The sequence below is a fragment of the Nicotiana attenuata genome, unplaced genomic scaffold, assembly GCF_001879085.1.
Source record: "Nicotiana attenuata strain UT unplaced genomic scaffold, NIATTr2, whole genome shotgun sequence".
Lineage (NCBI taxonomy): Eukaryota > Viridiplantae > Streptophyta > Magnoliopsida > Solanales > Solanaceae > Nicotiana > Nicotiana attenuata.
In genome coordinates this window covers 41,218-65,368 of record NW_017674284.1, presented here as the reverse complement: position 1 = coordinate 65,368, position 24,151 = coordinate 41,218, and the positions used below count along the sequence as shown (strand labels likewise).

General features: G+C 36.4%; 3 protein-coding genes across 3 annotated transcripts; all 3 read right to left on the bottom strand.

Moving 5' to 3' along the window:
* Nucleotides 1-1,743: 1,743 nt before the first annotated feature.
* On the bottom strand, nucleotides 1,744-5,275 carry LOC109218343. Its single transcript, XM_019382703.1, has 5 exons — nucleotides 4,764-5,275; nucleotides 4,485-4,670; nucleotides 3,969-4,076; nucleotides 2,906-3,109; nucleotides 1,744-2,832 (listed from the first exon to the last, which is right to left on the bottom strand). Exon 5 carries the CDS (start codon nucleotides 2,830-2,832, stop codon nucleotides 1,744-1,746), a length of 1,089 nt encoding a protein of 362 aa, XP_019238248.1. The 5' UTR covers nucleotides 2,906-3,109; nucleotides 3,969-4,076; nucleotides 4,485-4,670; nucleotides 4,764-5,275.
* Nucleotides 5,276-10,693: 5,418 nt separating this feature from the next.
* On the bottom strand, nucleotides 10,694-11,827 carry LOC109218342. Its single transcript, XM_019382702.1, has 2 exons — nucleotides 11,621-11,827; nucleotides 10,694-11,134 (listed from the first exon to the last, which is right to left on the bottom strand). The coding sequence occupies exons 1-2, from the start codon at nucleotides 11,825-11,827 to the stop codon at nucleotides 10,694-10,696; spliced, it is 648 nt and encodes a 215-aa protein (XP_019238247.1).
* Nucleotides 11,828-11,830: 3 nt separating this feature from the next.
* Nucleotides 11,831-13,894, bottom strand: LOC109218340. The gene is made up of 4 exons (XM_019382701.1): nucleotides 13,299-13,894; nucleotides 12,584-12,872; nucleotides 12,321-12,420; nucleotides 11,831-12,231 (listed from the first exon to the last, which is right to left on the bottom strand). Exons 1-4 carry the CDS (start codon nucleotides 13,892-13,894, stop codon nucleotides 11,831-11,833), a joined length of 1,386 nt encoding a protein of 461 aa, XP_019238246.1.
* Between the last annotated feature and the right edge of the window lie 10,257 nt (nucleotides 13,895-24,151).

Sequence of the window (24,151 nt, the reverse complement as noted above, 5' to 3'; positions counted from 1 at the left end):
AAGCAGGAACAGATAAAATGAGCAAAGAAGCACTTGAAACCAAAGGAGGAATAGAAAGAATAGGAATGGAGGAGGAAAGAGGAACTTCATCTAAAACCGAATCTAGTTCACCACTTTCGAAACCGTCAACGAAGAGACGTTGAGTGGATTCAATGGTGTCCCTTGGAATGGTTTCATCATCGGAAACAATATTAACAGGAGAGGAGGCACGGGCAGGAGAAATTTCAGCTTCATCTTCGGAAATGAAGCGTCTCCTGGCTCAAGGTCTAACTATCAAAGAGGTGTCTTCATCTTCATCATCCTCAGAATCCTCTTCAACAACTTTCCTCTTTGACAGCGTAGCTTGTGCTCTCTCCAAAGAAAGAAGAGTACCAAAAGAGGCTCGAAGGGCAATAGCTACTTCAGCTGACATTCCTAATAGCAAATCCTGACAAAAAGAAGGATAAAAAGTTAAAAGAGGGGAAAGAATTTAACATACGGGAAATAATAAGGGACGCATACCATGAGTTTTTACTTTCCAAATGTTTGTTGGAAATAGATTTCCAGGTTCGTTTCTCCATAGGCACGGCCTTCAAAATAGCATCTACCCAACCACGGAAATTAGGAACGGGTTCCACATCTCCCATGGTTGCTACGAAAAAGCAAAAAAGAATGAAATTAGAAAAGGAGTTGAAATAAAAAAAGAAACAGATACGGTAAGGAAGAAATACTTACGTGCAAGATTCCATTTCTCAGGAAAAGGAATATTTGATTCACCCACCAAACCAACCGTGGGTACCGCAACGTAACGGGTGTACCAGCCTCGATCTTTATCATCTTCAGGGCTTACCAAAGCCCTTTTACTTCTTGCAGTTAGGGTAAAAACACCATTGCGGAACAACTTGGGGTGGTAAAGATGAATTAGATGAGAGAAGGTAAAGTCAATATCAGCCTTTACCGATACATACCTTAAATAAACTACTGCTCTCCATACGAGAGGGCCAACTTGAGCCAAATAAATTTTAAAAAAACGACAGAAATCGAGTATGACTGAGTCGATAGCAGGAATAAATCCCAAAGTAAAGGGATAAGTATAAACAGAGGAAAAACCAATCCTATAAGAAGATATTCTCTGGTTTGGGTTAGGAATAACTATATAAAGGTCATCTCTCCAACGACAATCTTTTCGAACAGTGGAAATCAAGGGTTCAGTAATTAAAGAAGGATAGGTGTCAGCTCTCTCTAACTTAATTACTTGGTCACGAAAGGATTCTTTATCATGCTCGAAAGATAAGTCGGTTGGCACTATTTCTTCGACCAAAGGTTCTTGAATAGACTCAGAATATTCTTTGCCTTTAGAACAAGATCTATTAGTGAAAGAACCTCTAGAAATAGTGCCAGAGCTAGAAGAAGGAGTGATGGAACCAGAGGTACCACCACGAATGGATCCTAGGCCACGAAGCCTACCTCCTCTACCTCTTCTGTGTCTCACAGGGGCATTGGGAAAACTGTCAAGAATTAGGACTCTCCTAGGGTTGGGATTCGAAGATGACATGGTAGAAAGATGTGAACAGAGAAAGATGTGAACATAGGAAGAANCGCTCCTTATCCTTCTCAGCTTTACTAAAAGAAGCCTTGGCTCCCGCTAATTCCGAAGTCAGAGTCCGCTTTTGCTGCTCCAGGTTACGGTTGCTTTCTTGCAATTCTTTTATCGTTTCTTGAGCATTTTNCACGACCAGAAACAGAGGTACCAAAAGCTTACCTCTAAAGAACAAAGTTGTTGGAGGCCCCGACAACATTTTCAATTTGATTAACTGACGTAGTTTCCCCGGCAGTATTTCCAGAAAGAGTAAGCCTGAACAACTGGACTTGCCTTTCTAATTCTGAAAGACGGGATAAGGATTTCAACCACAAACAACAGATATCAGATCGAACCATAGGAATTAGATCCCCAAATATGTAAGCAGCTACCAACCATGCACCATGACATGCCGCATATTTTCCAAGCTTATAAGACAACCAATAGTCTTTTTTATCCAAAATTTCCTTCACACAGTCCACAATGAGACTTTCATTCTGGGACAGGGAACCATCAGCTGAGAGAGAACTACAACGAGATAGACGAAAATTTCTATTAGAAACCGTATCTTCCCCTATCTTCAGCCACATACAGTGATATCCAGCATGGAAGTGCAATAAAAGGTGATATATTAGGCGGATGTAAACAGGAAGTAAGCTGCACCGGTGCACATGCTCAACCAAATGCTCCATTCTGTTAAAGACTTGGGTGGCACCAGCAGTGGAAACTTCCAGCATTTCAAAGCAAGTTATCAGAATCTGGGATAAACAAATCAAAACTCTCGATGCAGTTGATGTATGGTTCTCTTTGTCGAGCTCTATCATATGATGATCTTCTGAGCCTGAATTCTCCATGCTGGTAACTTCTTTGAGCATGCGGACCAGATGTTCGATAACTACACAGATCTTATCCAGTACAATACCAGAGAGATCTCGATGTCTTTCAACCAGATTAACTAAAATAAAGAGTAAACTCGTTACCTCCTGCTCCGCCTCTTTGTTTGGATGAGGATTATCAACCACTAACTTTATTAGTTGGGAGATACGATCGATGGTGAAAGTAATCATGCGAGATGTAACAATTGAACCAATTCCACCAGCTGCATCTTTCGGTATTCCCAAAAACTTGTCAAAAATACTAGCTAATACATGAACAGAGAAAAGCCTCTCTGAGATAATTGAAGAATGTAGTTTGAACTCAACAATTTGTAAGAACTTGGAGAAACTAGTGAGGATCTCTGTGCATGGAATTGTCTCCAGGTTGAGCAGCAGCATCTGCAAAGTAAGAGAACGTAAACAGTAGGCGTGTGATGCCAATACCATAAGTTTGACATAACGAAAGAAATACCTTGTATAAAGCTCTTAGAGCTTCAAACTGTAAAGCTGGTGGAAAATCAGACTGATTTATGATACCAAACTACTTTAGAGTCACATTTGAACTGGCATGGAAGTGATAAATTCCTTTGGCTAAAATGAAGTGGAGGCATTTTAATGCCAAAGCTTGCAGGCTCAAACCTCTGTCCTTTGCCATAAATGAGAAAAGTAGTTCCATCTGGTAAAGAAAAGCAATTTCATCTGTTACCAAAATCCAGTAATAAATACGCAAAAAATCAGGTAGAACGTACAATAGATGTCCCTGATTTTGATATTATATAGTCTATGATTCAACTAGTTTGCAGAGACCACCTCAGTCATGATTAATATAGTAATATCGCATGCCTTACATATTAAACCAATCAATCAACTGTACCTAAATCCCAAGCTAGTTCGCCTAAGTAAATATGATTCTTCTCTATACATTGTGCTTTATTCAGGCCTATTTCATTCTAATATTGGTAAAGAATTGGTCTTTTAAATTAGGGGTTCTCTAAAGCTAGAGATTCCCTATACTTAGCACTTATGCTTACTCTGGCAGAAGCTTCTCTAAAACCAGCTTCATGCCTAAAATGAAATATTTGGAGGTCCACATAGGAGATGGTGAAACCATCTTAGGCAACCTTCTCACGTTTCCGGTTATGTACTGATTTTTATCATTTTTCAAGACTTATGACATTGTATAATTAACCTCAAATTAATATCATAAATTCCTAACACCAGCTATACACACCGTTTACCAACATATTCATCTTGTAAGATTACATAAAACCTTAAAATATGGTAGTTTGCTGTTTTGTGCTTTTTGGGTCTTAAGTTTCATTTCAAGAAAATTAATTTGACTCCATCTTATTTTTCTATTTCCTTTATCATCATTGCAGTTCTTTACCATTAATGATTTAGGACTTTGAAACAACACTTAGCTTCCATTTCTTTTCTTATTTTCCTTATCATTTTTGTAGTTCTTGCCTCTCTCTTTGTACGTTTGCTGGCATTAGAGACAATGAAAATCAAAATAAATGAGTACAATTATATACCTGTATAGGAATTAAAGATGTCCATTTAGAAGCAATTTTGGAAAGTGAAACTAGCATCACCAACGAGAAGTCTTCTTCTGAAGATTCTAGGATAAGCTTCATACCAGTCTGCAATATCAGAAAGGTCCACTTTAGCACTGCAATAGAAATTTGAACTCACTTCTGCATGTAGGCAAGTGGTTAGAAAATACAGGTGTACCTGGTATCGTTAAAAACATATTTTATTGAAGTTGTAAGTTGCAACAAGAAACTATTGAAATAGTCATTAATAGATTATAGCTAGCGTTTCATGCATACAAAGGAAAAACATTGCATTCACCATGCATAAGGTTGTCATCTTTATGACTGTTTAACAGTATGGTTTCTGAAAAATGTTTTGTTCGAAAAGCAAGCACTTTTAGAGCAAAACGAAAAGGGAAAGAAGGATAAGGGGCCTGTGTAATGCGCCAAAAAGTGTAATCAGAACGCCTGCATGTGCTTGGTGGCAGAAACACGTATTGAAGAGAAATACTAAACCTTATGAGCTCTATCCACTAGTAAAAGTGAGCACCACATTTTAGCAAAAGCACGTCCTCCTGCTAACCTTATAACCCTTGATGTTTCAGATGACATCAAAAGACCTCCAAGCATTTCCAGAAATACATAAGCAAAGTCGTTCGCCAATTCAGAAAAGCATCCAGCTGCAAACAAAGAAGCCTTTGCCTGTAGATAGAAGCAAAATGTTTGTATCAGTTATCATTCATGCCAAAAGCTAGACGCAAACAGAAACAATATGTACTATGTAGTTAGTGTTACCTCAATCTCTGGACTAAAAACGAAAAGAAGAGCAACGCAAAATAAGATGGTCAAGTATTGGCGACAAAATGAAAAAGTGAAGTTCTCTACGGACAAAGGAGACAATGATCAGTGATACCCCTATCACATTGATTAGGAATATCAGACAGATGAGGAGGGCAGTAGGGACGATAGCGAAGAAAGGAACCACGGGAGGGACAGGGTCCACAGAGGATGAGATCGTCGAACGCTTGATTAAACTCCTTCTGCCCCTTAGAATTTTGATCATGCTGAAACTTCCACAGTTAGTTTAATTGTTAGAGGGAGATTATTGCCTCGGAGCATAATTTTTCATAGGAGGTAAGATGATCAGACCTTTCCCAGGGTCATAAAAAACAATGCCAAACATAAAATTCTTGCAGTTGCCCAATGATCCATCCATAATAGGGGTGTGCATTTGAATCGGTTTATCGATAAATCGAATCGATTATTTGTTATCGGTTTATCGATATCGGTTTATCGATTTATCGATTTTGATTCGAAATTTTCCTTATCGAGTTATCGATTTCGATTTTGTCCTCTTCGGTTATCGGTTTATCGATAAACCGATAAGATATACTAAAACCCTTATTCTATAATACCCTTTCCTTTACCCTAAGTCCCTAACCCTATTATTTCATCTACCAAATTTAAGGAATGATCATATTTAAAGCTCAAGGGAATGAAGTTCAAATTAATGGAAAATAGAATTAGCCGTGATGATGTATTTTTATTTTTTCTTATACCGTTGGAGTGTTGGTGGCATGCATTTGATCCCTTACTTTAGTTTCGTTGCATGTGCTTGTTGACACAATTTTTATGTTATAAACGGTGTTCGTCTTATTTTAGCTTCTTTTTGTCCATACTAGTGTTAGTGTACGCGCTTTGCGCGTGACCCTATCTCAAAAGTAAAAACTTATTTAAAATTTATCTTTGAGTTATAAAATTAATAAAAGTATAAGTTCCTAAAAAGAATTAATATGATCGTGTATAATTAAATCTATAATGAAAGAATCCAACATAAATACTCAATTATCAGTTAATAATTCAACTTAAAATTTACACCAATGACTAAAATTAGAATTGAATGTGTCTATTTGGCTTTGAAGTGTCTATAATTTATTCTTTCAACCAAGTCTCATGAATATGGTTTTTTTTATTTTTGTTGTGTCTGTATAATCAATTTTCATTTAAATTGGGACTTTTGAAAAGTAAGTCTAATTTAATTAAAAGAATATTTTAATATTTTAAACTATATTGAAAACGGGGACGCGAAAAAGATCGGTTAGGAAAATATAGGAATTGAACTTTTATCCAAGTTAAGTAGCAGTTGTATGGTAGCAAGGAAAGTTGATTGTTATTCTATAGCACCGGGGCTACCGTCCCGTGCGTAGATTTTGTTTTTATTTTGTTTGTGAGTTGTTTTAATTTCAATGGTAATAAAAGTTTTTAATTACCAAAAAAAATAACTGAAAAAAGAAAGGAGAAGAGCATTCAAAGATTACTACAGATAGGTTGAGTAAATGAGGAATGCAAGTTGACCAGGAATGTGTACTGTGTACAAAAGAGCATGAGCAACACCTATTCTTTGAGTGTTCCTATGCAGCTAAATTGTGGGGCAATCTGTTACAATGGCAAGGTATAAGGAGAGCAGTATATGGGTGGACTGAGGAGTTAGCATGGGCTGAAAAATGGGTGAAGAGACAAAATGCAAACACTGAGCTGTTCAAGATGGCACTGGCAGCATGCGTATACCATGTATGGCAGGAAAGAAATGCCAGGATATTCAAAGAGAAGGCCAGGAAATGGGAGATACTGGGCAAACGAATTATACAGGAGTTACACTGTCGAAGCAACAAACAAATAGAGAAAGCACTATGTAGATTAGATTGGTATTCAATGTAATTAGTTCAAAAGATATAGCTATAGAAAGGTAGTCAAGGGGGGAAGTAGTACAGAAAGGCTTAGGATATATGTAAAGGGTTATTGCTTTGCTTGTAAATATTTTCCCTGGTAAATGAAAATTGTTAATTACCAAAAAAGAATATGATGTCTTCGTGTTCATGCTATATACGATATATTATTCAAATTTAATGATACAATTATAATAGAGATAATTATTTATGGCAAGGAAATAACATAGTATGCATAATTGCATATCTCTTGTATTTAGATAGCTACACTGGCGAAATTTTTTCTCATGCTACAACAAGGAGAGAAAAAGGTCTGCAAATCATAAAATAAAATAAAAAATTAAAAGTGGGCATGCTTACATGTAATCCGTTAAAATTTAATAAGAAAAAGGAATGCATAAACATGTCAAACTATGAAAGGAAAAAAGGACTTCAAAACCTAAAAGGAATGGAGAAAATTCTAAATATTAGGAAAATAATTAATTATCTATTCTTAAATATAAGGAAATTAATTAAATATTTATTCCCAAATATTAGAACTATTAAATGACCGTTTCGTCTAATGTAAAATTAAATTTTAAAGGGTAAAAAAAGCGAACGACATTTCACTAAGGACCTTCATACTTTTAATATAGTATAGATAATAATTTTTCTAACTGCTTCAAATATTAAAATAAATGAAGATCCATGTGCCGTGATGAACAAGATCAGTAACGTAAACCAAAAATAAACAAAAGAAAATGAAAAACATAGTTAGTGACATGAGGCCATACGTGTCTTATTAAACAACGAGTGACGTAAGTCCCAACCTACTTGTTGGATACGCCTAACTTTTTAGAACTTTGTAGGATGATTTATATATTATAGCTAAACAGTCATCCTCTTTATTTCATTTTTATTAGGAAATTCTACGCCCTATAGAAAACCTTAGTACACTATTTATTTTAAATAAATATCATTTTAAAATATTACATCCTATAGATACCTTTTATCCTTTATAGCAAAATATCTAATTATAGTTATATCCTATATTTAAGGCACCATATATGCTAAATAATATTTTTCTCTCTCATTTTTATAGCACGTTTGGCCAAGCTGCAAAAATCACCTTATTTTGATAAGTGCTTTTTTCTCAAAAGTACTTTTGGTGAGAAGCAGTTTGTGTTTGGCTAATTAGTTTTAAAAGCACTTCTGAGCAGCAATTAGTGTTTGGCCAAGCTTTAAAAAACTGCTTCTAAGTGTATTTTTCTCAAAAAAGTGCTTTTGGAGAGAAGATACTTTTCTCTGCTTCTGCTTCTCCTCAAAAGCACTTTTTTCCTTCCAAAAGCTTGGCCAAACACCTCAATTTTTGGCCAAAAGTGCTTTTGGCCAAACAAAAAAAGCATTTTTGGGCAAAAAGAAGCTTGGCCAAACAGGCTATTAGTCTTTTCTCTCACATAATCACCGTATATTGGCTCTAACCACGTTCTCTCTCTCTCTTTTTGCATACACTTTACTCTCTTCTCCCACAAACCCACGATTCATACCTCTTCTCCCACCCAAATTCTCTAGGTCTCCGCCATTATCACTCTTCTTTTCTCTCTAAAATCACTGTTTTAGAGCCGATACAAGTGCTTAGGGTAAGTTTAATTCTTAGATTTTGATATCATTATTTTGTTTCTCTAATTTTTATAAAGATTTTAGTTTGTTTTTGAAATAATAACCATTGGTATTGTTTACTCACCAGGAAGCTTTGGTTTTTCTCTCCAATGTCGGATTCAACGTCACACAAGATGATAACCAGAGGTATACCCACCAAAATTCTCAAATTTGATGGGCCCTCTTTCTCGTTGCAAATAACTCAAGCGGAGTCGAATTTTGTAGGTTTATCAGCAACTACAGTTTAGGAGAGAAGAACTAAATTACACAATGACAAATCGAAGAAAGTCCAAGTTGAGAAATCTTCAAAAGAAACAAAAAATCCAGTTGCTTCAAAGTGGAAAAAACCTATGAATGATTTTTCATGTGTCAATGTTAAGGAAGTTGATGCAAAAAAAATATCAGACACACGACACGAAAAGGTAATTGCTATTGTATCAATATGCATTCAAAGGAACTTGTATGTATTCATAATTATTCAAGTTATTTTATATGTATGATGTTGTATTCGTATGTATCTTAGTTGTATTCATAAGTATTAAAACAATCCAGAACTCATTTGCACATTCACATTTGTCAATAACTGAGTTGTGCTTACTTGAATATTATATGTTGTATTTAAATGTATTTAGATGTATTCAAACTTACATTCAATGTATTTCAGTACTTATTACAGTTTTCCTTGCATGTTGTATGTATATATTCACATTTTTGTAATATTTGGTTTTAATGTATCCAGTTGTATTTATACGTATGTATATGTATTCTGATGTATTTTTATAGTTGTATTTTTAAGGATTTTCAAGGTTCTCATCACTGTTGTATTTTGAAGCAAGTATGTATTTTTCAATGTATTTATTTGTTGTTTGCAAATGTTTAATTTTTCAGTATGTTTTTAATTGTATTCATATGTATTCGTATGTATTCATGTCAGATGTACTGTTAAATATGTTGTGTATTCAGTTATATCTATACTTCTATATTATATACAAATCTAATTGTATGAATTATTTTTAATTGTTTCAATCAATTATTTTTAGGGATTGTGGAGTGCATGTTGCAGCATACGCAGAGTTTCTGAGCACTCTTGGTGAGATTCCACTAATAACATTTGATTCCAATCTACTCCGTCAAAGATATGGTGCTCTCCTCTGGGACTATGCTATGCGGAAGATAGACGCTGATGCTATAAGCGAGAATGAAGCACCTTCAAAGATTGCTAGGCAAATCACGGAGTCAGATTCAAAGATGCAGATAGTGTTAGAGTAGTTTTAGGTTAATGTAGTTTTGGAATGTAGTTTGAAGAAGAATACTGTTTTGAGTAGTTTTTCGGTGAAGATGGTATTTAGTTTGAAAAACTTATCACTTTATCAACAATGTTCGTGTATGACAATTGCAACTTTTCAATCGCTGTTTCACTGGTTTGTTCATATGTATTCATGCTTATTCTTCAGTTTGTATTCATATGTATCTTACAGGATTCAAGTATGTATTAATATTCAGTAACTTTGCTTGAACAGGTTTTAGGTATTGAACATGTTAATTTCAAAGTCAGAAACTTTATGTATTCTGATGGTAGGTTATATTAAAGAATTCAGATGTATTTTTCTGAATTCAGGTGTATTCAGTTGTATTCGAATGTATTTTTCAGCTGTATTCAGTTGTATTCAGCATCATTCATTTATATATATCTTTCAAGTTCAGTTAATACATATTAAAGAATAAAAATTCAGATGTATTAAACACGTTATACGTATTCAGTTGTATTCAATTGTAGTCAGTTGTATTCAATTGTTCTATTCAGCAGTAGTTAGTTGTATTCAAGTGTTTTATTCAATTGTATTCAGTTGTATTTTGTCGTATTCATCTATATTCAGTTCTACTCAACTGTATTATTCATATAAATACATCAGCTGTATTCAGTTATATTTTTTTGTACTCAGCTGTAGTAAGTTGTATTCAACTGTATTATTCATATATATTTCTCTGTATTCAGCTATATTCTTTAATTTGAAAAAGAATATAAATTCAGATGTATTAAACAGGTTATTGTCTAGTTAGATAATATAAATTCAGACTTATTGAAATTGTTATATTACAGCTGAGTATATAGATATATTCTGATGAATTCTGACTAGTTATGTATATAACTCAGGCATTGTCTATAATAAACTGTCAAAGTATATGTGGACAAGGTTATATTCGATTGTATCCAACATATTAAGGCAACTATATGTATTCAGAATCTAGTCACGAAAGTCATTTCAGAAATTATTACTTGACAATGAGAATTTATTACTTGACAATATCATCATAAGTGTTGACAAATCGTTGAAGCACCAATACATGTCAGAGTGTTAACTATTTATTACGTGGAGCATTTCTACACGTTCGCTTGTTATGTCCTCCCTGCCCACATATGCTACATGAATGTTGATTTTTCGGTTGCAACAATTCACTTAAAGGTTTATCGCGCTTCTTCTTTGGCCTTCCAGGAGGTCTTTTCCATTTGGGTGGTAGTACAACCTCCTCTGCAACATGTGCTGGTATATTCCAGTCATTTCTGTCCGGTAGCGGGTACACATGCACATCGTATGTCATTACAATAGTATTTGATTTGTAATAGTTAGAGCAGTATTCTTCCGGCATTAGAAACTTGCTCTTCAATACAGCCCAAGCATGTGGGCATGGCAATTCATCAACTTGGAACCTCCCACAAACACATTTTCTCTCTAACAGACAGACTGTATAATTCCTCCCTCCATCGTTAACCGTATGTAAGTATTCAGTTGATGGTACCACCTACATTTAAAAATAGAAATATAAGTTTTGAGCACATCTAACTGAATTACCATATGTATAATGCTGAATTACTAAGTTACATACAACTGAAATATTTGCATATAGATGAATACATCATATATTTAGACCAGCAGAATATCAACTGTAATTAGTGCAGAACGTATCAAAAGTCTGCTGTACTTTAGGCAATATGAGGCTAACAAAAACATTAGAAGGATACGTCATGACAATACATATTAAAATTACATATAATACAACTTTGTTAGTTGTATTCTGATGTATTCGAATAGTTTTTGCAGCATAATTTTAGTTATATTCAGTTGTATTCATATCATATCTTCGAAAAAATATGTCTTGTATGGGTTTGAGTTTAGTTGTATTCATGGTAGTTCTATTTAAAAAAATGATTGTATTCAGTTGTATTCATGCCATTAATTCAGAAAACAATTAAGCTATATACTACAGTGACATTAAAATATAACTTACAATCATACGTGTAGATATTGCCTCATTCAAAGTGAGCATCTCCTGGTATTTTTTTCCAAGCGTCGTGTATGTATGTGTAGCTTCTTTGCGGTTACTACAATTCCAACGTCCAAACATCTTCCTAACTTCTTCGAGGAAGTCGTATATTGGCAATTCCCTTGCTGAAACTAGTGCGGCATTGATTGACTCAGCAATATTTGACGTCATTGTTCATCCCCTGTTAACAGGTGCATACAACCTAGCCCACTTTTCGTAACCAGCTAACTCTAAGTATTCTTTCACCCTAATATCTACCTTCTCCACCTTCTCCATCAGACTGTCAAATTCAGCTTGTGTGTATGCTTTTGCCATCGAGGAGTATATCTCGCTCAACTTGGCATGGCTCTTTTTGAATTTCTTATATACGTTGTTCCATAGATGCCACATACAAGCAAAATACGGTACATCTAGATACACTCTCGATACAGATTTAATGATACTCTCATTTCTATCTGAAACGATGCACATGTTTTCCCTGTCACCGTATGCTATCTTGAATTGCTTAAAGAACCACGTCCAAGCAGCATCGTTCTCTGAATCAATAACACCATATGCTAGTGGCAATATATGACCTGTAAATACAATTGAATATAATTATTTTGAAAACATGTATTTCAATATTTAAAATATTAACAGATTATATTATAATTCAGATACTCACATGCACCATCCAACGTGCTTGCCGAAATGAATGTCCTGGTGTAGTAAGATTTTAGGTGACTTCCATCCACAACAACAATGGGTCTACAATGATCAAACCCCTTTATAAAGGCATACAAAGATATATACACGTACATGAATTCATTTTTTGGCGATTTTACCATTCTGATGTGGGAACCTGGATATGTCATATCCATTGTATATAAGTATCCTGGTAATTTTTTGTATGAATCAGCCTTGTTCGCCTTTCAAAAAAATCATTGCCTTTTCTTTAGCCCTCCACGCCAACATGTAGCTAACATCTACACCTAAATCTGATTTTACATCATCAATAATATCCTTTAGGGTGTATTTTCTCTTATGATTAGTAAGCTTAGACCTTATAATACCACCTATAAGGCTGCTACTTGCCTGCCGCTGCTCATACACCTTGTCCTTCAGCGAACATGTATGGTTATCAATGAATTCTCTCACTTTGAATAGTTCTGATTTGTTAATGCTTGAAGCCTTAAACCTCCATTCACAATCTTCTGAAATACATAATAATGCATAGCTGCAAAGAATTAATCATTGTACATATGATTAGCATAAGCGTTTACAAAAAAATCACTCATATACACACGAATACAATCTGACATAGATACATCCTAACATCTATATATATAAATTTTTATACTACTGAATTCAGTTATAGTTACATGCATTTACATACAATGAATACAACTGAATATAATTGGTGGTATATGCATACACTTAAAACCACAGTAGACAAAATAAGAGAAAAATTATAGCCACTGTAATGTAATTATACCAGTAAAATACATATGAATACATGTATTTAAGGACCATAAACAAACATATGTTTACTACATCGGTGATAATCAAGAGAAAATACACAAATACGCATAAATACAACAACGTTAAACTTACAGCTCGAACCAATAATAGAAAATACAAAAAAAAAAAAATACACGCAAACCTGACAGCATTAGACCTATCAACCCGGAATTGAAACCTTTGAGCTATAGCATAATTCTCCATCACCTCTTTCAATGTAGCCTTATCCTTATACACTTGTTCAGCCATAACCTCCCTTTGATTAGTTTTTGGAATTATCAAATCCTTGTGGAGTTCGAACACTCCAATCGCTTCTCCTGAATTGACAAAATCTATAGCCAGTGTATCATTTGTATCGGAATCGTACCTTTGAACTGCTTCGTCTATTTGCACAATGTCGCCTTGATTTAAACTACCTCCGGATACAAGTTCTTTTTCAATAGTTGTTATGCACAAAGGATACATCCCAAATTCTCTATTCTCTTTTTTCAATTCTACATGCACTCTGTTACCCATATCATTGTATATTTCCATTGGCGTGCAATTTCCTTCTACTTTGTATTGAATTTTAATGGACTTTGAGCTCAAATATATACCCAGTTGATTAGAAATTGAAGCAACCAGATCATTAAAGGAGGCATACTCCTTTATCAGTATTCCCTCAATTGAAAAATCGATGTAATTGCCCTCATCGTTCCACTTGCCAGAATGACGCAACAACACTGTTAAACTTGCCATATATATAAAGGAGCTATACCGTATTTTGTATATAATTTGTATAAATTTAATTTTCCGTGGTTGAATTGATATCTGCGAAAAGAGAAAAAGGAGAAGCGAATGGAAGAACTTCGAAAAGATGTTGCTCTGGTTTTCGCTGTATTCACGTTTTTTGAGTTGATATCTTCGAGCAAAATACAAATTAATGGGTACTAGTTTTTGTTCGTTGAGTTAAATTAGGAGAATATCATGTGATTTGATTTCCTTCCGTTTTTAACTAGTTTAACCTTCCAGATTTTGTGCAGATACGTTACTGTATTCACGTTAATGCCGCTTGAATACAGTTAAATACATATCAAACTTAGCTGGAATTCCCTTTGTAACGCCTATTTTTCCGATTGTATTAATGAATACAACAGCTTAAATACATAAAATGCATTGTATAAAAACATAAAAGGTATTTATAACACGTAATATAGCAAAAGGTATCTATAAATGGCTAATTAGACCTAAAAGATGGTGTTTTATGAAAAATTCTCTGTTTATTAACATACTAGTTACGATTAGCCCGGGCTGTGCCCGGGCCCAACAACCATAGTCAAAGATAAAAAATTTATGTGGCTTCCAGTTTTGCTTCACCCTTTGGAATTATGCCCACTTTTTAAAAAAAGTTTAATTGATACTCAATTTTTAAATAATTTCAGAAGCATTCACTTTTCTCTTTTTCTTTACTGCTATTTTCTTCTTCTTTGTGCCTAGAATTTATTTTTTAAATTTGTTGTCTTTTCGATAATTTGATGATTGGGATTTATTTTTTATGATATTGAAAGTTATGTTTCCAATTTGAGCTCATTTGGAGTAGACTTGGGTATTGAATCGTGTATTGAGTTGCTGAAGATCGAAGAACAAGTTTATATTTCAGATTTTTGAGATTCGAAATCTGAAGTTGTATTCAATAGATTGAACTACTGAAGATTCGAATTTTGGAAGTTGCATTTGAAAGATAAAAGAAATTCAGATTTGATTTCTGAATTTGCATTGAAGAGATTAAACTACTTCAGATTCGAAGTTCTGAAGTTTCATTTGAAAGATTGAAGAACTTCATATTTGATTTCTGAAGTTGCATTAAAGAGATTGAACTAATTCCGATTCGAGCGGTTTCACTTTATAAATTTTTGTGCAATGCGGGTATAACTTCAATGCTGATCCCAAAAGTGAGTATTTATGAAAACGCTCCTAGTCAAACTCCTCTATGTATAACTGAATTATACATATATTATACATCTATTAACTATATTTAACTAAATATATAGTTGGGTGGGTGACGATTTAAATTAATTCTTTTAAATATCTTAGATACTCATTACATTCAAGCAAAGCTAAAAGAATTTGCTTCTTCTCTTTTTTTTAAGACAAAAGCTAAACTTTCTTAAGATTTTAATTAAGTCAAACTTCAAATAATATTTATTTATATTTTCAAATGTTGCATATATGAAATTCTCATTAATTGATGACACTTCTCTACGAATGAAGGCTCTCAATAATATAATCAAACCTTATCATAAATTCATAAATGTTGCAAATATTTAGTTTGTATTTTCGCCTCGTTTTATTAACTTAAATATGAATTATAAGGTAAAATAATTTTGACCTAATACATACTTTCCCCCTTAACTTGTATGCAAATTCTTTTGACATACTGCAGTTTTACATGTAATATTCTCATCAATCCCTTACATGTGTTATTGTTTTATATGCTTTACCTAATTTTTTGTTTGGCAAATCTATATGCTTTACCTAACTACTTTGCGCAAAGTTTTGCTTATTTGATTTAAGAAAAGGACGATCTCTGCCTATTTCCCTCCATCTTATAATTTCTCACGTTAATTTAATTGAAGCAAAGCTTAGTCCAAATTAAGCATATTTCATAGGTGTCCCGCTTGAGTATTTGAAGTTCATACCCACTTGCTACTATCTATAACATCTGCTCACCATTTCATAACCAAGGGCCTTTTCAATGGAACAATTAATTAGTCGAGATTAAGTAAGATGATTATATAATATTAATTTTGTTTGTTATGCTTAGATAGTTCAGTGAATAATATATTATATTAGTTATAATTAAGTGATGGTTATGTATTCAAATATGTGTATTATAGTAATAAATAAACAAAGAGCTCATAAAAGATAAAAACTTTGAAGATAAATTTTTTTTTTTCAATATTCTAATACTAAAGAAAGATAATTATTATTAAATTAAGAGAAAACAAGGAAATTAGATTAAGAAAAAATAAGGAAATTTTGTGTGGGGCCGGAACGTGATGGTCATGTGAGGGAGTACAATGTCAGCCCACAGATGTTGTATGGAAATATATGTAGAATGACATAAGCTAAGGATAGTTAAGTCAAGACACTCAAAAATGTATACTGTAGCTATAGTAGGATTCCATCGTGACCAATCATACTGCTTCAATTAAAGAAATTTTGGACTTGCTGAATCACAACCGGAGATAGACGAAGCTTATGAAGAAATGCTAGCGGAACTTGCGGAGGATGCTGCTTCGCCCGGAAACGGTGATGAACAAGCTTCTTTTCCGCCACCACCAACGGAAATTCCTCCAAACCTTGAAGGATTTACGAAATTTGTTAGAGATAATATGTAACTTGTATTTTGGCACATCTTCATTAGTTTTTTTCCTTTTAATGGTGGTATTAGCACCTTGTTGTGCTCATTCCATTGGGGGGAGAAAGACTAAGAAAGATATTGCCATTTTTTGTTAATGTCGTATAAGGTTATTGTATATGCTTCACGGTAGCTAACGCTTCACAAGAAGAATTATCCAGTTCATGACTTGGAGCTGGCAGCCATTGTTCACGCGCTAAAGATTTGGAGGCACTATCTATATGGCATGTTGTGTGAGGTGTTCACGAATCATAAGAGTTTGCAGTATTTGTTCAAGCAAAAGGAGCTCAATTTGAGGCAGAGGAGGTGGTTGGATCTATTGAAAGACTATGATATCACCATCTTGTATCATCCCGGGAAGGCCAATGTGGTGGCCGATGCTTTGAGTAGGAAAACAACTAGTATGGGCAGACTTGCGTTCATTCCAATCGGTGAGAGACCGCTAGCATTAGACGTTCAGGCCTTAGCTAATCAGTTCGTGAGGTTGGATGTTCTAAGCCCAGTCGTGTTTTAGCTTGCACAGCCGCTCGGTCTTCTTTGTTAGAGCGCATCAGGGATCGACAGTATGATGACCCTCATTTGCTTGTCTTTAGGGACCCGTTGCGGCACGGTGATTCCAAGTAGGTTACGGTTAGAGATGATGGAGTTTTGAGGATGCAGGGTCGTGTTTGTGTGCCTAATGATGATGGGCTTCGTGAGTTGATTCTAGAGGAGGCCCACAGTTCCCGATATTCTATTCATCCGGGCGCCACCAAGATGTATCAGGACTTACGGCAGCATATTGGTGGAGGAGGATGAAGAAGGATATAATTGCATATGTGGCTCGGTGTCTAAATTATCAGCAAGTAAAGTACGAGCCTCAGAGACCTGGTAGTTTGCTTCAGAAGATACAGATTCCTGAGCGGAAGTGGGAGCGTATCACTATAGATTTCGTTGTTGGACTCCCACGGACTTAGAGGAAGTTTGATGCAGTTTGGCTTATTATGGATAGATTGATCAAGTCAGCGCATTTCATTCATGTGGTCGTCACCTATTCTTCAGAGCGGTTGTGTCACGACCCAAACCGATGGGCCGCGACGGGCACCGGGTACCTTACTCAACCGAGTACCAGCATAACGTATTCTTCTTATTACATCATCATGGTTAAATGGGCCAGAAGGGTCATCATGGGGCAACAAGAATAAAACATCAGGTAACACTTGACATAAAACAACCCAACCTGATATAGAAACTCACACACGTGACATACGGGCCTATAAGGCCCACATGACCATTTGCAAACTTAAAACATAGGCCGACTAGGCCATACAAGTATCCGTATACATGACCTCTGTCTACAAGCCTCTAAGATTACATAATATTGTAAAGGTCGGGACAAGCCCCACCATACCAATCAATACATGTACTAATCATACAGACCAAATAAGCAACTCTGGAGCAAATAGAGCGCACCAACACCTTCCGCTGAGCTGATAGCCTACTTGGAGGACTCTCAACCTGTCTATCGGGACCTGCGGGAATGAAACGTAACGTCCCCAAGCAAAAAAGACGTCATCTGGTCACGGGTCAATGTACATGTATAAATGAATGCAATGAGAAGTACATCAATAAAATCTTTCGGAATGTCATAAGACCATTATGCCTTTGAGTTATTCATGAAGTAAACTTTTCTCAACTTATGTATTTTTCTGAGACCCATGAATAGATGATAGAATAATAGGACACATGGGAGATCAAGAACATAAGCATCCCTAGCATTTCTATGAATAGAGTCATTTATGGAAGTTGTGCATTTGCTCGTTTCGTTTACATCATATGGATCATGCCAAAAGGAAAGAAGGGATAGCCTTAACATACCTGAGCCGATTCTTTTAGCAATCCCTCTAACCCACGTCAATTGCGACAAAACACGTAACAACAAGATCGGAGTAGGGAAAATCCGTATGATATTCTTGAGAAAGATTGCACTGTATTTCCTTAGAACCGTAAAATCTCATGTTGCTAAGTATTAAGTAGTCTTGTATGAGATTTGATTGTAGCAAATCACGTAATAATTGTATGAAATTGGCTGGAACTCCATTTCACTTCATTGTAGAGATGCAAGAACCTTTCTTAAGTAATTTGGAGGGGTTTTTATTCTTAGTTGGTATGGGCCCCACTATGTGATGACTTGGCCACAAATTTCTTTCAACGTGACACCTTTTATGTGACTTTAAGACTCACCAATTTGGCCAAAACTTGCTGCCATGTTAGGGAGGCCTTTTAGGCTTATCCATCAACATCTTAATAAATTACCAATTCCTTAATTAACTTGGTAATTTTCCACTAATCCAATAATTAACCAATTACCCACATAGTTAAGAATTATCTTAAATTAATTAAAATACTACTCATTTTTAACACTTTTTATACATCATACTATCATGGTCATGTGGTACCTTTAACCTTCGACGAAACTCATTTTATTCGATTCGCTTACCCTCTCACCTTCACGAATTTACTTATCGCGTTGCTTGAAATAACATAATACTTGTGACCTCAAAATAATCTCATTCCCGAGCTTGCGCGATTATCTTACGACAAAACTTTAACGTCCGAAAATGCAGGATATAACATCTCATTCCCGAGCTTTCATCAATTCACTTATGGCATATTTTCACGTACGAAAACATGGGGTGTAACAGGTTGGCAGAGATTTATATCCGTGAGATCGTTCATCTTCACGGTGTGCCCATGTCTATCATTTCTGATCGAGGTACGCAGTTTACCTCGCACTTCTGGAGGGCAGTACAACGTGAGTTGGGCACACGGGTTGAGTTGAACATAGAATTTCATCCTCAGACGGACGGACAGTTCGAGTGTACTACTCAGATCATAGAGGATATGCTCCGCGCATGAGTTACAGAATTTGGAGGATCGTGGGATCAGCTCTTACCGCTAGCGGAGTTCGCCTACAACAATAGCTATCAGTCGAACATCCAGATAGCTCCTATGAGGCATTATATCGTAGATGGTGTCGATCACCGGTTCGATGGTTTGAGTCGGGGGAGGCTTGATTATTGGGTATAGATTTGGTACAGGATGCCTTGGATAAGGTTAAGATCATTCAGGATAGACTTCGCACAGCTGAGTCCAGGTAAAAGAGTTATGCCGATCGTAGGGCTCGTGATGTGGCATTCATGGTTGGAGAGAGAGTGTTGCTTTAGATATCATCCATGAATGGTGTAATGAAGTTTAGAAAGAAGGGCAAGTTGAGCCCTAGGTACATCGGGCCTTTTGAGATCCTTGAGCGAGTGGGAGAGGTGGCCTACAGACTTGCGTTGTCACCGGGATTATCAGTAATACATCAGTGGTTCATGTGTCCATGCTTCGAAAGTATCACGGCGATCCATCACACGCGTTAGATTTCAGCACTGTCCAGTTAGACAAGGACTTGACCTACGAGGAGGAGCCGGTAGCTATTCTAGACCGGCAGGTTCGTCAATTGAGATCGAAGAGTTATCCTTCAGTTCGGGTGCAGTGGAGAGGTCAGCCTATTGAGGCAACCACTTGGGAGTTCGAGTCCGATATGCGTAGCAGATATCCCAACCTTTTCACCAGCTTAGATACTTTTCTATGTCCGTTCGAGGACGAACGGTTATTTTGCAGGTGGAGAAGTTATGACCCAAAAGGTCATCTTATATTTTACAACTCGATTCTGTATTACGAGGCCTTTAAAATCTCATATTTACCGTCCTCGATTTGCGTGCATAGCCCGAATGTGTTTTCGAAAAGCTTTTATGTTGAAAGTTGATGAAAATAATAATTTTTACCTTTAAAAGTTGATTTAGTTGACTTCGGTCAACATTTGGAGTAAATGACCAGGACTGGTGTTTTGACAGTCCCGGTGGGTCCGTATCGAAATATGGGACTTGGGCGTATGCCCGGAATCAAATTCCGAGGTCCCTAGCTCGAGAAATGAATTTTTGGTGAAAATGGAAAGACAAAAACTCTAATGGTTTTAAGAATTCGGTTAATGTTTGATCTTGTTGGTATCGAGTCCGTAGTTTAGTTACGGAGACTGGTACAAGTTCATTATGATATTTAAAACTTGTCTGTGAAATTTGGTAAGAAACGAAATTGATTTGGCGTGATTCGAACTTCCGGTTGAGAAAAGAGATGTTTTAAAACTTCCTTGAAAATTTCATTCAATTTGGTGCTAAATTTGTAGTTCTAGGTGTTATTTTGGCGAATTGATCATGCGAGTAAGTATGTATGATATTTTAGGACTTGTGTGCATGTTTGGTTTGGAGCCCCGAGGTCTCGCGTGAGTTTCGGATAGGCTACGGGATGTTTAGAACTTGGAAAAATCTGGTTTTATTGTAGTCAGTGTTTCTGATTTCCTTCTTCACGTTTGCGAAGCTACTCTCGTGAACGCGAAGTGTAAGCTGGGCCGGGGGATGGGTTTGTTCATCGCCAATGCGAGGCCATGGTCGCGACGCGGAGTAATGGGGGTCTGCTCTTCGCGAATGCGACCGGCATCATGCGAACGCGTACTGTAAAAGGAGGTGGGCTGGGATCTGTAGGTTGTTCTACGCGAACGCAAGCCAAGGTCGCGAATGCGATAGCCAGGGGGGAAAGACCATCGCGAATGCGTACAACCTTTCGCGAATGCGTAGGCCTTCTGGGACACTACCCTTCGCGAACCAACAGGCCCTTTGCAAACGCGAAAAGGCCTACCCAGTGATTTAAAAACAGAACTAAAAACGGGATTTGGCCATTCTTTCTAAAATTTCAAAACTAGAAGACTTAGAGGCGATTTTCAAGAGATAATTTCTTCCCCAAAGTGTTGGTAAGTTGTTCTAAACCACTTTCTTTCAATTACCCATTGCATTTCATGAATTATCAACCTAAAATCTAGAGTGTTCATGGTAGAATTGGGGGTTTTTGGGTAGAAACTAGGGATTTGGGAAATTGGGGATTTAGACCTCGAATTGAGGTCAGATTCCAAAATCAATTATATATCCGAGCTCAGGGGTGAATGGGTAAATGGATTTTGGTCCGAACCTCGGGTTTTGACCAAGCGGGCCCGGGGTCGGTTTTTGACTTTTTGGGGGAAGTTTGAGATATCTAATTCATGCATTGTAGTTGATTCCTTTAGCAATAATAGATGTTATTGAGTTAATTATGGCTAGATACGAGTGGTTCGGAGGTGGATACTAGAGGAAAAGCGGTAATTGAGCATTGAGTGGCCCGTGAAGCGAGATACGTGTCGTGGTTAACCTTGGCTTGAGGGATTAGGTCTTATTTGCCTATTTGCTACGTGTTTGAATGTTGAGTACAACGTATAGGTGAGGTGACGAGTACCTATGTGTTGTTGTTGAGTCATAACATGCTAGTGAGTAATATTCATAAAATTGTAGCTTTCCTTGATCATACTACACATGCTTAGACTAGTTTATTGTTATGTTGATTGTTCTTATCATATGTACGGATTTTGGTATTAATTGAGTATTGACTCAAAGTCGAGGTTGATATTGTGAAAATAATTGTTGAAGTAAGACTTGTTGTTGTAATTTCTATCTCCCTATTACTATTGTTCCTTGTTTTGGTGAGGGAGAGTGTTAATGCACGAAGGGTGATGCCGTGCCATTCTTATTTGATTTATATGGTGAGGTTGAGAGTAAAAGCATGAAGGGTGATGCCGTGCCATTCCTATTTGAATTATATGGTGAGGTTGAGAGTAAAAGCACGAAGGCTGATGCCGTGCCATTCTTATTTGATTTATATGGTGAGGCTGAGAGTAAAAGCACGAAGGGTGATACCGTGTCGTTTCTATTGATTATCTGTTGAGGTTGAGAGTAATATCACGAAGGGTGATGCCGCGCATTTTCCGTTACTGTATTTACTTGTTGTTATTGGTTCAAGGTGTACTAGCTGTTTAAATTTCTCTACTGCTGTGATTCTTTATCTTGCAATCCCATCAGCATGTTTCCCCTCCCGTTATTATCTGGTTAGCTTCTATTAGTTATTATTGTGCTCGTGTATTATTTAACTGCACAGGTTTATGTACGTGTATTGTCCTAGCCTCGTTACTACTTCGCCGAGGTTAGGCTCGACACTTACCAGTACATAGGGTCGGTTGTACTGATACTGCACTCTGCACTTTTTGTGCAGATTTTGGTACTAGTTTGAGTTGACCCCGAGTTTAGCAGCTGGACTTGATCGACAGGAGACCAAGGTAGATCTGCTGGCGCCTGCAGACCCTGGAGTCTCTTCTTAGACTTGTTATTTTACTGTTCCTTTTCTTTCAGAACATTTTATTATCTTCAGACTCTGTTTGTAATAAATCGTAGTAGCTCGTGAGTTGTGACTCCAGATCCAAAATGTTTCAGTTACTTTGGATTTTAAAATATTCTGCAAACTCTGTTTAACTTCTGTATGACTTAATTAAATTCTATTATTAAAAATTTGTTGAACCAACAGGAGGGAGGAACTCCAATCCCTTCACATCAAAATTCTCCTCGACAGTCCCGGAGGGGACACCTCAAAGATCAACATCTCACACGCATTATTAATAAGGGGACGAGCAAAATACCAAGGATGCATTAAAACAACTAATTGTGGAACACGTCAACAATGCTCTTCAAGCTTTTGTTAGTGGATTGCCAACTGCGCCACCAACTCCACCTCCAAACAACACTGTAACTATAGAAATCCCACGCTCAAGACTTACTAATTTGGGAAGCGGAGGAACTCCCAGTGAATCTCGCGATGGAAGGTCAGGTACACCAAATAATTCTGATTTACAAAGTTTAGCACTAACTTTGCAGAAGCAGCTCAAGGAGCAAAACGATCGCATAGAACAAATACCTGGTGTGCCACCCGTGATTAAAGGAGTGGATATTAACAAATATTCACAGCAGCCCTGGAAGCCTAGTACAACTCCCTTGCCGATACCAAAGAAGTTTAAAATGCCCGATATTCCAAAGTATAATGGAACGACCGACCCACGGGATCATGTAACTACGTTTACAACTGGCTTGAAAGGCAAAGATTTAACCAAGCAAGTAATTGAGTCAATGCTGGTCAAAAGATTTGGCGAAACACTTATGAAAGGAGCACTAACATGGTATTCTCTTTTACTAGAAAATTCTATTGATTCTTTTGCTGAGCTTGCAGATTCATTTATAAAAGCATATTCCGGAGCTTAAAAAGTTGAGAAGAGGAAGGAAGACATCTTCAAAATAAAACAAGGAGATACTGAGCTACTCAGGGAATTTGTGGATAGATTTCAACGTGAAAGAATGATGTTACCACGCGTACCTGATAATTGGGAGGCCATGGCATTTGCAAGTAACTTAAATGAAAAAAGCTCAGAAGTCACAAGGAGACTCAAGGAAAGATTACGAGAATTCCTGCTACAACTTGGAATGATGTGTACAGTACGAAGTTGCGGATAGAAGAAGACACTATCACTCAGTCAAGGGGTGATGAAAGAACAAGTTCGAGGCGACCAAAAACCGAAAAAAGGTCCGGTAAGAACAGGTATGAGCCTTACATGGGACCAACAGGACGGGATTCACGCTCTAAATAAGAAAATCCAAGGTATGGTT